This window comes from Mytilus californianus, unplaced genomic scaffold (assembly GCF_021869535.1).
Source record: "Mytilus californianus isolate M0D057914Y unplaced genomic scaffold, xbMytCali1.0.p SCAF_1, whole genome shotgun sequence".
Taxonomy (NCBI): Eukaryota; Metazoa; Mollusca; class Bivalvia; order Mytilida; family Mytilidae; genus Mytilus; species Mytilus californianus.
The window spans coordinates 108,562,322-108,577,435 of record NW_026262581.1 but is presented as its reverse complement, the minus strand read 5'-3'; the positions used below and the strand labels follow the sequence as shown (position 1 = coordinate 108,577,435).

Here is a 15,114-nt window from a genome sequence, read left to right as displayed (position 1 = left end):
TCAACTTGCAAGAAATTGTGGTGAATTGTTTATATCTATTTACATGAGCTCCCTTTCTATTTTTATAAATTTAAGATTTTACATTTCCGAGTTACAGGGTTTTATTCATAAAAAAAAGGTGGGATTTTCCATTTTTCTGACAAAAACTAAAAAATGCTTTCAGCAATTCTTATGAAACTTTGGTGAATTGTTTGTATGTATTGATGTAAGCTCCCTTTAGAATTTTATAAATTTAAAATTTTACATTTCTGAGTTATGGGTTTTATTCATTAAAAAAAGGGGTGATTTTCCAGTTTTCGGACAATAACTCAAAAATGCTGTCACCAATTCTCATGAAACTTTGGTGAATTGTTTATATCTATTGATGTAAGCTCCCTTTTTATTTTCATAAATTTCTAATATGACATTGAGAATTATTGAACTTTATTTGTTTATAGTCTTACTTTTATAAATTTTGACTTTGATGGAGAGTTGTCTCATTGGCACTCATACCACATCTTCTTATATCTATTTACAACAGATTTACTAAGTATTGCACAACAGCAAGAAATCTTTAATTGAATATAAATTCAATTCATATAACCAATTTCAAGTTCTTTGACTACATTTATTCAGAAACCTATCATATGTCAAATATTTAATTACAATCCAAATTCAGACCTGAATCAAGCTTGAATATTGTGTCCATTTTTGCCCCAACTGTTCAGGGTTGGACCTCTGCGGGCGTATCTAGCTGCGCTCAGTGAAGCAGTTTATTATATTTACTACTTGTTCTTATTTGAATGGTTCATTGGCATGAAACTTTATTTAAAGATCAAATTTTGTTTGCCTGTGAGTAAAAGTAAATGTTTGGTATAATTTCAATGAGACAGCCAACCATCTGTAACCATCTGAAATAGTTATGTGCCTCAAACCAATGTATCAAGGATTTTAGTGAAGGAATATCATATCGTTTAAATTTTTTCTCAGAAACCTGGTTTTGTGTCCTCTCAAACATTTGATTTATATTTATTTAGATGTTGTATTACTTTATTTTACCCATTTTTTTCAACTTACAGGAGGCCTTACACAGAGAAAAGATGTTAGAACAGAAATTTAGTACATTACAACAGTTGTTAAACAACACACAGGAATCATCAGAAGATGGCTGGCAGGTATAATCATTTAAACATTAGAATCATATTGTTTAAACTCATCTGGTCTGAAAGGCCATTTGTACTTCTTTTTTGTCCATCTTTAGTATACATTTAAACTTCTTTAAATATATAGGGTTTAATGGACAGAAGCTTAATCAGGACCTTGTGGGAAACTGTAACATGATATTCTGGAAAAACTATATACAAATTATATTAAAGTAATTTTAAAAAGGAATAAAGATAGCCCTATGTAAAGTTTGTGTTTTGGTACTATTTGGAATACCGAAATGTCTTACATAGTTAGATATTTAACTTAGCACCTTATGGCAAATATACATATATATGAAGTGTACATATAAAGTACCAGGGCTTCCAAAATTATTTTTAGCCAGCCGGACATTTTATATATTATCCCGATTTTAATCACTTAAGACTAAATAAATAAAAGGCAATTATGGTAATCAGTTGCCGAGTTGGCCATCCCAATGATTGACATTAAAAAAAAAACGATATTAAACTTTCTTAGATTCAAATTCGAAGTTCTGACGTAAACTGTTAAATTGGCAGTGCATCATTCGAAGTGTGCAACATCAGCGTACTTATATCTGCTTAGACTCTTTATTTGTGCAAAATAACGTTGTCAAAAACTTTACTTTCATTTTTAAATCTAAACCGGATGTTATCTTGACAATGGTAAAACATGGACAAGAGACGGATACGTAAATTCCGTGTACGTTTGCAAAGCATGAATGAGTGTAAGTAGCTCTTTCTACGTTATTTCTTCAAGAAAATATTCGAAATAAACGTGAGATAAAGGTATCAATGACAATTTAAGCATTTTTTGAAGAAATTAGTATGCATAATTAAATTTCACACCTGCGCACATGCGCACACGTGTACTAGTTCAAACAGAGACATGTCTCTGGTTCAAACAACGTGGTTACGACGATTTTTCATTTTCACCTTTTTAATTTTTTCATCAAATCATATTTGTAAACGTATTTCTGATAATTTAAATCTTTTTGACTAAATTAATTAGATGCAAACCTTTGAAATGTAAGAAAATAACTTTGAATAGACCGATCAATGTCCGGTTCAAAATAGTTTACCTGTCACCTGAACAGGTAAATTCAGCTGTTCGACAACTAATTAGCCTTGATTAAAATGAGAAGGTATTAAAGTAGGGGTTGTTTTGATAGTACTTAATGATCATGTCACTTTTATGACCGGAAATGTGTGGCTGTTAAAGGCAAAAGATTGGGTCAAAAAGATCGTGAATTATGTTAAAATGACCATCTCTTAAGCCTTGAAAACTAAAAAGTAGATGTCCGTTTCATGCTTTGCCCAGCCGGACTTTTACCGGACATTATACAAATGTCCGGAATATATGACCGTTTTGGAAGCCTTGTACAGTACATGTTTTTTTAAATCAATTGACAGATGTTTTATTAGTTGCTAAAATTTGAGTTTTGTGTTGTCACCACTGTACAATGGAGTTTAAAATAGGATACTGTTTGAAATTTATAAACATTACTGATCAGAAAGCAGAAAAGGCATCATTTAAGGGGAGAAAGAATCATACAATAAGATTTCTGTGCATTCATAACATATTTCTGGCATAACCTTTCTCCAGTACACCAAAAGTTTGGAGAAGCAATGAATGTAGATTGTTTGCTAGCACAAAAAACAAATGGACCTAAACAGAACAGCCAAAAATTGCCTATAATGTCACGACTAAACAAGAACAGCCAAAAACTGCCTTTTATATCAAGGACCTTAACAGAACAGCCAAAAACTGCCTATAATGTCAACTTTACCAGAGAGAACTGCAGCCTTAGGTTTAGTACTATGTCATCATTTAATGATGTCTTGATTTATGTCTCTGTTACCAAAAACTAAATTGTTTTTACAAAACATAAATGTTCTACTTTACTACTAATACTGGTGTGATTGTTATCATTATGATTGTATGTTTAGAAGTTGAAAACAAACTACAACTTTTGATTTGATTAAAATATCATTATTTTCAGGCTTTAATTGATGAAGACAGATTATTATCCAGACTAGAGGTGCTAGAAAATCAACTACATACATACTCAAAAGTAAGTGAAAGATAGTTAAAGCTAAGTTAAAGGATGGGAGTGTACACTTTTAATACTTTCTAAATAGCTCAGTTTTAAAGTCGTGGAGTGTACTGGTTAATTAAGAAATAATTCAAGCCCCCATGAACTATTTCTTTTCCAATAGGACAATTACAGTTATTTTGGTGTCAAAGCACTCTAGATCTAGACAAAAATTTGCTGTTCCTGTGTCCGAACACACAACTCAAATATTGATATTATAGGCGAAGAAAACTGAATTAGTGACATGTTTAATGATTCTTTAATTACAGGGGTAAAGATGCCCATAAGGTTTTCGTAGATCACAATTTTAAAATTGATCTTGAACTCAGTGGTACTGCTTGCATTTTCCAACAAGCATTTGCATCAATAAATTACTCACTTTAATACTGAACATGTGTTTGTCTATCTATACACTTATGTTGGAAGAAATAGAAATTTTCAGTTTACCTGATTTGACAAAGATCATTTTCAGTTATACTATTTATTTTTTATGCCCCAGCCGTAGCGGAGGGGGCATTAAGTTTTACCCTTGTCCGTCTGTATGTCCGTCCGTATGTACGTCCCAAAGTTGGTTTCCATTCTCTAACTTTAGTTTGCCTCAACCAAATGTTATGAAACTTATACACAATGCTTATTACAACAAAACACAGATCAAGTTTGAATTTTGGTGGCATCACTTTAACCTTTCTAGAGTTATGCCCCTTTACAAATGGAAAAATTGCTGAATTTTTCGTTTCCGTTCTCTAACTTTAGTTTGCCTCAACCAAATGTTATGAAACTTATACGCAATGCTTATTACCACAAAATGCAGATAAATTTGAATTTTGGTGGTGTCACTTTAACTGTTCCAGAGTTATTCCTGTTTACAAATCGAAAAATTGCTCAATTTTTCGTTTTCGTTCTCCAACTTAAGTTTACCTCAACCAAATGTTATGAAACTTATACACAATGCTTATTACCACAAAATACAGATTAAATTTGAATTTTGGTGGCGTCACTTTTACTGTTCTAGAGTTATGCCCCTTTACAAATTGGAAAAAATGCTGAATTTTTCATTTCCATTCTCTAACTTAAGTTTGCCTCAACCTAATGTTGTGAAACTTATACACAATGCTATTTACATCAAAACACAGATCAAGTTTGAATTTTGGTGGCATCACTTTAACCTTTCTAGAGTTATGCCCCTTTACAAATGGAAAAATTGCTGAATTTTTCGTTTCCATTCTCTAACTTTAGTTTGCCTCAACCAAATGTTATGAAACTTATACGCAATGCTTATTACCACAAAATGCAGATAAATTTGAATTTTGGTGGTGTCACTTTAACTGTGCCAGAGTTATTCCTGTTTACAAATCGAAAAATTGCTCAATTTTTCGTTTTCGTTCTCCCAACTTAAGTTTACCTCAACCAAATGTTATGAAACTTATACACAATGCTTATTACCACAAAATACAGATTAAATTTGAATTTTGGTGGCGTCACTTTTACTGTTCTAGAGTTATGCCCCTTTACAAATTGGAAAAATTGCTGAATTTTTCATTTCCATTGTCTAACTTAAGTTTGCCGCAACCAAATGTTGTGAAACTTATACACAATACTTATTACCACAAAACTCAGATCAAGTACAAATTTGGGGATCGTCACTTTTACCGTTCTTCAGTTATGTCCCTTTCTAACTTTATATGATATGCAAGCGGGGATATCATCTGTGGCCCATGGACACATTCCCCATTTATTTATTATGGAAATTATTCACCTTCAAATTTTGATATCATTATTTACTGCCAATATATAGTAGTACTTTTTATGTGCAGACTTTTTTTTATGCCCCCGCCGTAGAAGAGGGAGCATTAAGTTTTACCCTTGTCCTTCTGTACGTCCATCCGTACGTCCCAAAATTTGTTTCCATTCTCTAACTTTAGTTTGCCTCAACCAAATGTTATGAAACTTGTTTGGTCAAGCATTGTAACTTAGATTGACATCTGCTATCAAAAGATAGGGGGGGGGGGGTTCAGCTTGTATACATTATACTTATAAATGTTATTGGAAGTTAAGCAATGTATACAAGTTGAAGCCCTTCCTATCTATTGATTGCAGATGTCAATCTTAATTACAATGCTTGCAAACATTTATACAAACAAAGCAAGCAAGCCAACCAAACCTTTAACTTGCTAGCATTAGGATAACAGCTTTAACTCATTTTAAAGACATGATAGGTTATGAATAACTTTAAATATAATATATTTGTAGAATCATTCAGAAGATGCTTTAAGACAAGAAGTTGTAACTCTTCAAGAAGAAAAGTTACAGTATGAAACAACTGCTAAGGTGAGACTTTTAATAATGGGAAAAGTTATTTATGCAAATAACTTGTATTTGCAATGATATATTTAGAATATTTTTTTACTGGAAAAACAGTTTTTGTGGCAATCATTCCACCAATCTGTTCTATTTCATACTCAGATGCAAAATGAGAATATAAGTAGGTCAAAGAATTTTAAATAAAAAGCACCAAATCATTAGTGAAACGGTATAAAAAACAAATATCAGTATTGCATTCCAATTTAATATTTTATGTTATGTCATAATAACTCTAATGATGTAGAAATGCCAGCTATTTCATCTTGAAAGAAACCATTCTTTCAATGTCAAGGTAGGAGTACCCTTGAATCAAACAGTTTTTAGAAGGAAGACCAGTATTATTATATGAGATGCCAAGTTGATTTGTTAGATATTTATATATACAGGAGTCACTTATTTTTTTCTAATATGAAAAATATCTTTTTAAACACTGGTTAAATTGTAAACAATATGTACCTTTCAGGAATCATTAAGGAGAGTTTTACAAGAAAAATTAGAAGCTGTGAGAAAATTATCAGATTTAGAGGTAAGTGTAATCAGCTGTAGGAGATTCTACAGGGATACCTTCTTATTAATGTATATGTTCAGAAAAAATATGGATAGTAAAATACTTGATAGTCATCACATTAATCATGATTACTGAAATAATGCTCTTATATTACACCAATTACCAATTAGCCTTCAACTATTTTGGGAAATTTCCTTTTCAATACAGATTTCATTATTTATGTCTGGAAACATCAATAGTTTCAATATTTTCAATTTGGCAATGTTAGGTATAATTCTTTATTTCCAGGGTGGTGTTATATTTGGGTTACATTTTAAAGGGAAGGGATAAGAAAATCTATGAGTCTTTTCATATAGAGCTGGGTGAGGGTATGGCCCAAGTTCCTTGACACTGGTATGCTGTTTCCCCTGTATTATTCATAGGGAATAAAAGGTAGATAAGTATCTAAAGACGAACAAACATGAGTAAGAGATCTTCTAAGAATGGTTAGGTAAAATACAGAATGGATCAATAAAACTGTATATTATAAAGCAACTATAGAAAGTTAATACAAATTTGGTTGTTGATATTTTAAGAAGCATTAAACTCTTATCACCTATATCAACAGAGATCATTACATAACACAGAAGAAGAATGTAGTCATCTTAAAGATATGTGTGAAAAATCACAAGAAGAGTTGCAACAACTGGCAGAAAAATATCAGGATCAACTCAAAGAAGTGTCAAATATTCAGGGGCAACTACAGGTACCAATTTATAGAATAATAATATCAAGATCAGCTGATTAAATTGATAAGTAAATCAGGTGGCATGAGTGGTATTTTTTATACAGTTCTTTACATGTAAAATCAATAGTCCATCTTTAGAAAAGTGGCAAATCTTTATTTACAGTCAATGAAAAAACTAAGGTCAAAGTTAACAGTCTGGAAAAAAAGTAACATTGTCATAGGACCAGCTAAATAAGCTGATATTTAGGTCATAGGATCAAAAAGAAATAAAGAAATCTATAAAACTTTTGCATCCTTGATGGAAGTTGCAGGTCTTTTGAGGAGAAAAACAGGTCAAATTCACATGATTAACTTTTAACAGATCATGTATCTTATAAAGCAGTTATGTTATGGATATGGTTAAGGTTGAAAGACATTAAAAAGTTGCCGTTTTTTATTTTTTATGAAATTGCATTCAACACTTTCAACATTTTGTCTTTCTTTTTTTCTTGAAAATAAAACGTATGTTACAGTTGAAGTTGTATTTTTGTATACAATGTTTTTAATAAGGAATGGAAGTAAATACAATGGATTCATTATTATTTGTGAGATACCAATTTTTCTTGTATTTCATGGGTATAGGTAAAAACCACAAATTTAAATGTTCAACAAAGTACAATTTTCTATAAACTTGTATGCAGACTTTGGCAAACCCAGAAATCAAATATCTACAGAAATACAAACTTCCATTCTCAATTTTATTTCCCCAATCCCTGAAATTAGGTGTCTATGAAAATGAATGAATTCACAGTAATCTACTTTCTTATCTATTTTCTGAATTCTAAAGTAATAAATTTCCAGGTCAATTTTACTTTTCTATTTAATTTAAAGTATTTAAATGTCTGCTGCTTTATGATATAGGATGCAGAGAATAGTCATATGGAAGAGAGAGAAAAATTTGACAAAGAAAAAACTGACCTCATGGAAAAAATAGAGGATCTTATGAAAGAGGAAAGCATTTTATCAGCAAAGGTAACAGATAGTAGTTCACTTCGCTTTTAGGGAAAATTTTGATCTCTCTTAGATGAAATATTAAAACAGTTATAACGTAAATAAGGCAATAACACTTATATGTTGATGTTCCTATATGAAGTGAATGTACAGTAAAGTCATCTTTAGTTTTATCTGTCTATCGTTTGTTTGATAATCAACAAATCAAATTATGTTCTATATTTTTTCTACTGAATAACTAATGACCATAAAATTCAGTAAGGTTCCTGTTTTACCATGATAGCTTTTACCATTTAATGAGACAAACAGAATATTTTATGGTTTCTATAGAATATTTTTATTTGGATTTTAGAATTGTTTACAAGATTTAGCTATAGCATATACTGTACATATATTCATACATATTCAATTTTATTTTTTAAATTTCAGATGGAGGCATTGCAATCAGATAATGATGTAGCGAGAGAAGAAATAGCTTCATTAAAAGGTTTGACATAATACTAATTACACACACAAGTTTATAGAAATGTATAACTTATTTCTTTTTTATTAAGATCATTGGATATATTTACATTAAACAATGCATTATTAACAGTATTTTATTGCCCAAAAATGTTAATTTCATGTAGGATGATTTATTTATCTTTAATTTTAGGCAATTCTATTTTTATACGACCGCAAAAAAATTTTGTGGTCGTATATTGGTATGACGTTGGCGTCGTCGTCGTCGTCCGCCGTCGTCGTCCGAATACACATTGGTTTTCGCACTCTAACTTTAGTTTAAGTGAATGGATCTTTTTGAAATTTGACCATAAGGTTAAATACCACAAAAGGAAGGTTGGGATTGATTTTTGGGGTTATGGTACCAACAGTTAAGGAATTAGGGGCCAAAAAGGGGCCAAAAATGAGCATTTTCTAGTTTCCAGACAATAACTGTGGAACGGTGTATGGATCTCTCTGAAATTATACTACAAGTTTCCATACCACAAAGGGATGGTTAGGATTTGCTTTGGGGGGTCATGGCTCAAACTGTTTAGGAATTAGGGGCAAAAAAGGGGGAAAAACAAGGTTGTCCTGGTTAATGGACAAATACTTTAGTTCAAAACATAATTTAAAGCAGTGTAAGGGAGATAAATCAAATACATCATTGAAATTATCTCCCTTACACTGCTTTTAAATTATGTATAAAGTAATGGTTAATGAACAATAAAGATAATCTAAAACAGTGTAAGGGAGGTAATCCAAATACAACGTTTTGGTTACTTCCCTTACACTGCTTTTAAATTATGTTTAAAGAAATGCATATTTATAAAGGAAGACCAGTAAAAATATCTGCAAATGTTGCATCTTTTTTTTTTACAAAAAAATCCATATGAAAGATTTGACACTATATTTTTATTAATTCTATTATAAAATAGATTAAGTTAGCACTATGGTAAATTTAAATGGGTAATTATGGTTGCCAACTCCATTGGAAATTTGAATTGAGATTATGACCATATCTTGAGGGAAAGAATTTTTTTTGGGGGGAAAAGGGGGGGGGGGGATAAAAAGAAATTATGGGGGGCCAATTTTTTCTCATTTCAGATTTCAGAAATTAAAAAGAATTATTCTTCAAATATTTTTTTTTCAAATTTTAAATATTGAAAAATTTCAAGAAGTAATCTTTAATTGCACAGTATGGCGCATTAGATTTGTAAAATCTTTGATCACATTTATTTATTTGTTATGCCGAATCTAACAGTGTATTTAGATTTTTTATTTTTGGTCCAGTTTTCAAATTGGTCTACATTAAGGTCCAAAGGGTCCAAAATTAAACTTTGTTTGATTTTAGCAAAAATTGAATATATGAGGTTCTTTGATATGCTGAATCTAAACATGTATTTAGATTTTTGATTTTTGGCCCAGTTTTCAAGTTGGTCCAAATTGGGGTCCAAAATTAAACTTTGTTTGATTTCAACAAAAATTGAATATATGGGGTTCTTTGATATGCTGAATCTAACTATGTATTTAGATTTTTTATTTGTGGACCCCGTTATCAAATTGGTTCATATTGAGGTCAAAAGGGTCCAAAATTAAACTTTGTTTGATTTCATCTAAAATTGAATTATTGGGGTTCTTTGATATTCCAAATCTAACCATGTATTTAGATTTTTAATTTTGGGTCCCGTTTTTTAAATTGGTCTACATTAAGGTCCAAAGGGTCCAAAATTAAACTTAGTTTGATTTTAACAAAAATTGAATTCTTGGGGTTCTTTGATATGCTGAATCTAAACATGTGTTTAGATTTTTGATTATGGGCCCAGTTTTCAAGTTGGTCCAAGATAGGGTCCAGTATTTAAACTTTGTTTGATTTCAACAAAAATTGAATATATGGGGTTCTTTGATATACTGAATCTAAACATGTATTTAGATTTTTGATTATGGGCCCAGTTTTCAAGTTGGTCCAAATTGGGGTCCAAAATTAAACTTTGTTTGATTTCAACAAAAATTGAATATATGAGGTTCTTTGATATGCTGAATCTAACCATGTATTTAGATTTTTTATTTGTAGGCCCCGCTATCAAATTGGTTCATATTGAGGTCAAAAGGGTCCAAAATTAAACTTTGTTTGATTTCATCTAAAATTGAATTATTGGGGTTCTTTGATATTCCAAATCTAACCGTGTATTTAGATTTTTAATTTTAAGTCCCGTTTTTTAAATTGGTCTACATTAAGGTCCAAAGGGTCCAAAATTAAACTTAGTTTGATTTTAGCAAAAATTGAATATATGGGGTTCTTTGATATGCTGAATCTAACCATGTATTTTGATTTTGGACATTGGACCATAATAGGTAAATTAAAAAAATTCAAGTTCTTAGACCACATTCTTTCTGTGTCAGAAACCTATGCTGTGTCAAATATTTAATAACAATCCAAATTCAGAGCTGTATCAAGCTTGAATGTTGTGTCCATACTTGCCCCAACTGTTCAGGGTTCGACCTCTGCGGTCGTATCAAGCTGCGCCCCAGCGAAGCATTTTATTATATAAATATTTGGATTTTTTTTCTGTGAAAATGATAGTATATAAAGCTAAATTGAAGGCACTGCATGGTAGATTGTGAACTCTTCATATACCAATTTAGTGCTTTTTAAAACAATTCTTGGCTTGATTTTAAATAACCCAAATTACATTTTAGAAAAACTAGAATCAATGAAAGAACCAAACAATCATGAGAAAGATTTGGATGAAAAGACAGATGATGATGAAACAGAAGACAAGAATACTGATGAGAAAAAATTGTTCAATTCTGATACATCTGGTAAGACACAGCTCACTGTTTATTTGTTTTTGACTTGTGAAGAAATTTCATTATGACATTTTATAAGAAATCTGGGTTACTTCCCTTTATTTTGATATATGTTACTAAATGACAATGGAGTTACTTTTGTTTTGTAAACACATAGTTTTTTTCTTAGAACATCAATTTCAGTAAAAGTTATTATGCTGCATCATTGATTTTTGATATGCAGTCACATCAGTAACCATTAATCTCAACTGCATGCAATAAATGAGGCCCTATACTCTTAGCTATGCTTCAGGGAATCAAATTAAATGAACTTTTCTCATAAGGTGTTTTGAAGAACAGGTATTTTTCATATACCTTGATTTTTGGTTTGCTGTTGAAGTAAAGTCCATGCACTTCAGTTTTGAGGAGAATATGATGATAAGTCCCTATTCAAGCTTGAGTGACTAAAAATTTTCATATTGTTTAATTGTGATTTGGTGTCATGTGAGCACAAAATTTTTGGTGATTTGGAAAATTCCTAGGTGTGACCAACAAAAATATGATCAGTGGACAGGTAGGACATCTTTTCTTGGACAAAATATTAACAATTAAAAAAAAAACCTATGTGAAACCCTAACAATAAAACATGAAAACATAATGGTCTGGTCAATAAATCTGGTCAGTTAAAGAGGATTGTGGGTTTGTTTGCAGAAATATAACTGAAAACTTACGGATTTATTGTATCTGTTTTTGTTTTATTAGATGAAACATCAAAGATCATCCCTACAAGTCTTAAAGATTTAGACCCTGAAGAATCTGAAAGTAAGTTATGGTGAAATCAGAAATAACATTATAAACAAGTATGAAACATTTGATGCAAATAATACTAGTGATTTTAAAATTGTGTGGGAAGTTACAGGCATTTTAAGACTTAGAAGAAAAAGGAAACAAAAATATAAAAAAGAAGAGAAATAGTACATACATAGTTATCCATTTCCAGAAGAAAAAAGGAAAAGTAAATAATACAAGAATAAAAATGTAAGACATACCACAGGCTGATTTTCCACTTCAATGAATTAATATGTTTGTTTTTTATACTTTACAGATAAACTGAAAGAATTACACTATGAAATAGAAAAATACAAAGGTAATGTTGATAAGAGAGAAGTTAACCTATACCTTCAGTTGTTTTGATTTTGAAATGTCTACAGAAGCATTGATATTTGATAATTTTGTGTGACTTTTTTGTAGAGGTCAGAGTTAGCAAATAGTGCATAGCTTACAAAATATGTGTCTGTTGCTAGTAGAATGATGGCTGTCCTGCACCCAAATAAACTACTGTAGCAACCATTCCTTATATATAATTAATATATAAGCAATATTGGTTACAGTAATCAATATGTGCGTCTTTTAGCCCATTTGAAATAAGTTGAAAGCACTTCTTTTGTTTGAAAAGAGGATTGAAATAGTCACAATCTGACAGAGAAAACACGGTACCTGTTTCACGTAATCAACTCATCTTGCAGTTTTCAGCCCAGAGCGTTAATGTTTGTAAAGACATTAAATATGTTCACAACACTTTGTGTACCTATTTTAAAGATTTTTTAGAGGGTAGAATAAGTTAAATTTTCAGCCTTTATAGAATATTTGTATATATACATCAAAGATTTAAACCTCATGTTGTGAATTGTTCAGCCAGTGTTTCTCTCTTTTAACTTCTTCTGAGAGACTAGATTTCATTTATTTTGCTTTTTTGTTAAAATGAGTGAATATTTTCTTTCCTTACTTGCATTCTGTCAGTACTATTTATATGGCCTTTCAAATTACAAAAAATCATATCTATTGCAATCAAGCTATTTGAAGATGTTTAATTGTAAAATTTAGAATGAAGAGAAAGCATATGTATAGGAAGTATTTGTATCATTTCGATATTGGGACATATCACAACAATAGTTGTCATTTATAACTTTATTTTCTGTATATAGCAAAAATGGAAGACTCTGAATCAAGACTAAAGGAAAGTGGAGACAAAGTTGAACAATTACAAAGTAAGTAAAAAAACAGGTTAATTTTTTTTTTAAATGTTTTTATATACACATTGAACATGCACATTCTATATAGATTATTGATGGTTTTTCACACAAGAGGGTGTTAGGGGGTATACTCGTTTACTTCTGTCAGTCCTTCCCTCCTCAACTGTTAACCTTAGAATCATTTGTGGGGCCTCGGTGGCCGAGCGGTCTAAGTAGTCCAAATAATGTATCACTAGCCAGTCAACACTGGTTATGTGTTCGAATCCCGCACAGGACAGGTGCACTTGACTCCAATCTTAATTGACTAGGATTGTGAGTTTTCCTACCGAAGGTCGGTGGTTCTCTCCGGGCACTCCGGCTTCCTCCAATAAAACCTGACCGCCACGAAATAGCACAATAGTGTTGAAAGTGGCGTTTAACACCAATCAATCAATCAAAAGAATCATTTGTAGCAATAACTCACAATTCAACTTGTTAATTTTCCATTTGCCAGATTCTTCTGAATATTTTTTTCATGAAATGTTTATGATAATTACAAAACTTGAATCTCACCATGCTATCTGTTTTCAGAAGACTTAGAAATAGCACAATTGGATACTAGGCAGTATGTGGCTAAGATATCTTCTTTAGAAGGTAATTTATTTTCTTTATGTGGGTTTATATTATTAAGCGGTCAAAATTTATTTACTTCATTACTTCAATAAAGCAGATTGTTATGTATCTACTTTTCTTGCAAAAACTGGTATACATTACAACTGCTCTTCCTTTGTTCTATTATTTATAAAAATAATTTATGAATAGCATGTAACAATTTTTGTATAAGAAACTTAAATTAGATGACACTTTTTATTTTAAATTTTTTTTTAATTGGTTCATTGTTTGTTTAGTAAAATAAACACACAAGCCTAATTGTTTGTCTATATTTTAAGTGTCATATATTACATTTTAGCAGTATATTTGAGTAAGCTTTTATATCTCTTTTCTTATGGACTTTATTTCCATAGAAATATTTTCATTTCTCTGTTTGCTGCCTGTTCAGTTTACAGTTTCATTGCATGTATTGACTTTGATTGGGTTGTCTCCCCTTTTGTTATGCAGAAAAGCTTAAGCTGTCTGATTTGCACATGAACCAAATGATGGAGAATACCATGTCTGACTTAAAAAGTAAGTTTCTGCCTTATCTTAATGTATCAAGCATTTTATTGTGTGGCCTAATAAGAATACTGTAGCTACACATAGAGAGTACTTCTATTTATTGTTGTTGATGTCACAGTATGCTAAACATTATCTGCAACTCCTAGAAATCAATTTGTCAGAATTCAACCAAACTTTCAAAGATACTGCCACAGGACATGTTTTTTTTTCTTGCCATTCAAATTTTCAATTGAGTGATTTTAAGTTTCCCATACCAAAACATCGACTTATCCATTGGCTTATAGCAGTTTGTTAATCAGTAACTTCTTGAGCACTGCTTGACAGAATTCCACTAAACTTGCTAAATGACATGATGTTGGGCACCTGCTACTTAAATTTTAATCTCAGTGTTATCTGGTATTTTCTATACCAAACTTCACTCTTTGACATTTATGCTTATATTATTTAAGAGACGGCAGTCGACTCTCGTCTTCCTTCAAAGACTCAAACATTTTGTATAATTTTCTAATGCTTTTCATATCTCTTTATGTTCAGTTTTCTGGTTGTGTCTGCTTCTTTGCAAATTTATCAGTGTCTGATAGTACTGGTTTTTGAATAAATTAAAACAAAAGAAAATATTTGAATATCATTGGAAATTAGTTCAGTACATAAAAATTATCATAGAACTTGAAATCCCAGCATTAGAACTTTACATATAAAAATAAGAAGATGTGGTATAATTGCAAAGGAAACAACTCTCCACCAGAGACCAAATGACATAGAAGTTAAAAACTATAGGCCTTTAACAATGAGCAAAACCAATACAGCATAG

The 15,114-nt window shown here is 30.9% G+C and overlaps 1 protein-coding gene across 10 annotated transcripts in view; it reads left to right on the top strand.

Annotated features, from left to right (window-relative positions):
• The window catches only part of LOC127729897 (sarcolemmal membrane-associated protein-like), an 83,401-nt gene that overhangs the window by 24,594 nt on the left and 43,693 nt on the right, over window positions 1-15,114 (top strand). For 9 of the 10 annotated variants that reach the window (XM_052237845.1, XM_052237852.1, XM_052237912.1 and 6 more), the window contains exons 6-18: window positions 1,059-1,154; window positions 3,167-3,238; window positions 5,510-5,587; window positions 6,084-6,146; window positions 6,736-6,873; window positions 7,756-7,866; window positions 8,275-8,332; window positions 11,026-11,148; window positions 11,878-11,937; window positions 12,221-12,262; window positions 13,101-13,163; window positions 13,719-13,781; window positions 14,247-14,312. In XM_052237845.1, coding sequence (XP_052093805.1) covers window positions 1,059-1,154; window positions 3,167-3,238; window positions 5,510-5,587; window positions 6,084-6,146; window positions 6,736-6,873; window positions 7,756-7,866; window positions 8,275-8,332; window positions 11,026-11,148; window positions 11,878-11,937; window positions 12,221-12,262; window positions 13,101-13,163; window positions 13,719-13,781; window positions 14,247-14,312 — 1,033 coding nt within the window. The remainder of the gene's footprint in view (window positions 1-1,058; window positions 1,155-3,166; window positions 3,239-5,509; window positions 5,588-6,083; window positions 6,147-6,735; window positions 6,874-7,755; window positions 7,867-8,274; window positions 8,333-11,025; window positions 11,149-11,877; window positions 11,938-12,220; window positions 12,263-13,100; window positions 13,164-13,718; window positions 13,782-14,246; window positions 14,313-15,114) is intronic. The other variant, XM_052237872.1, reaches the window with a different exon arrangement.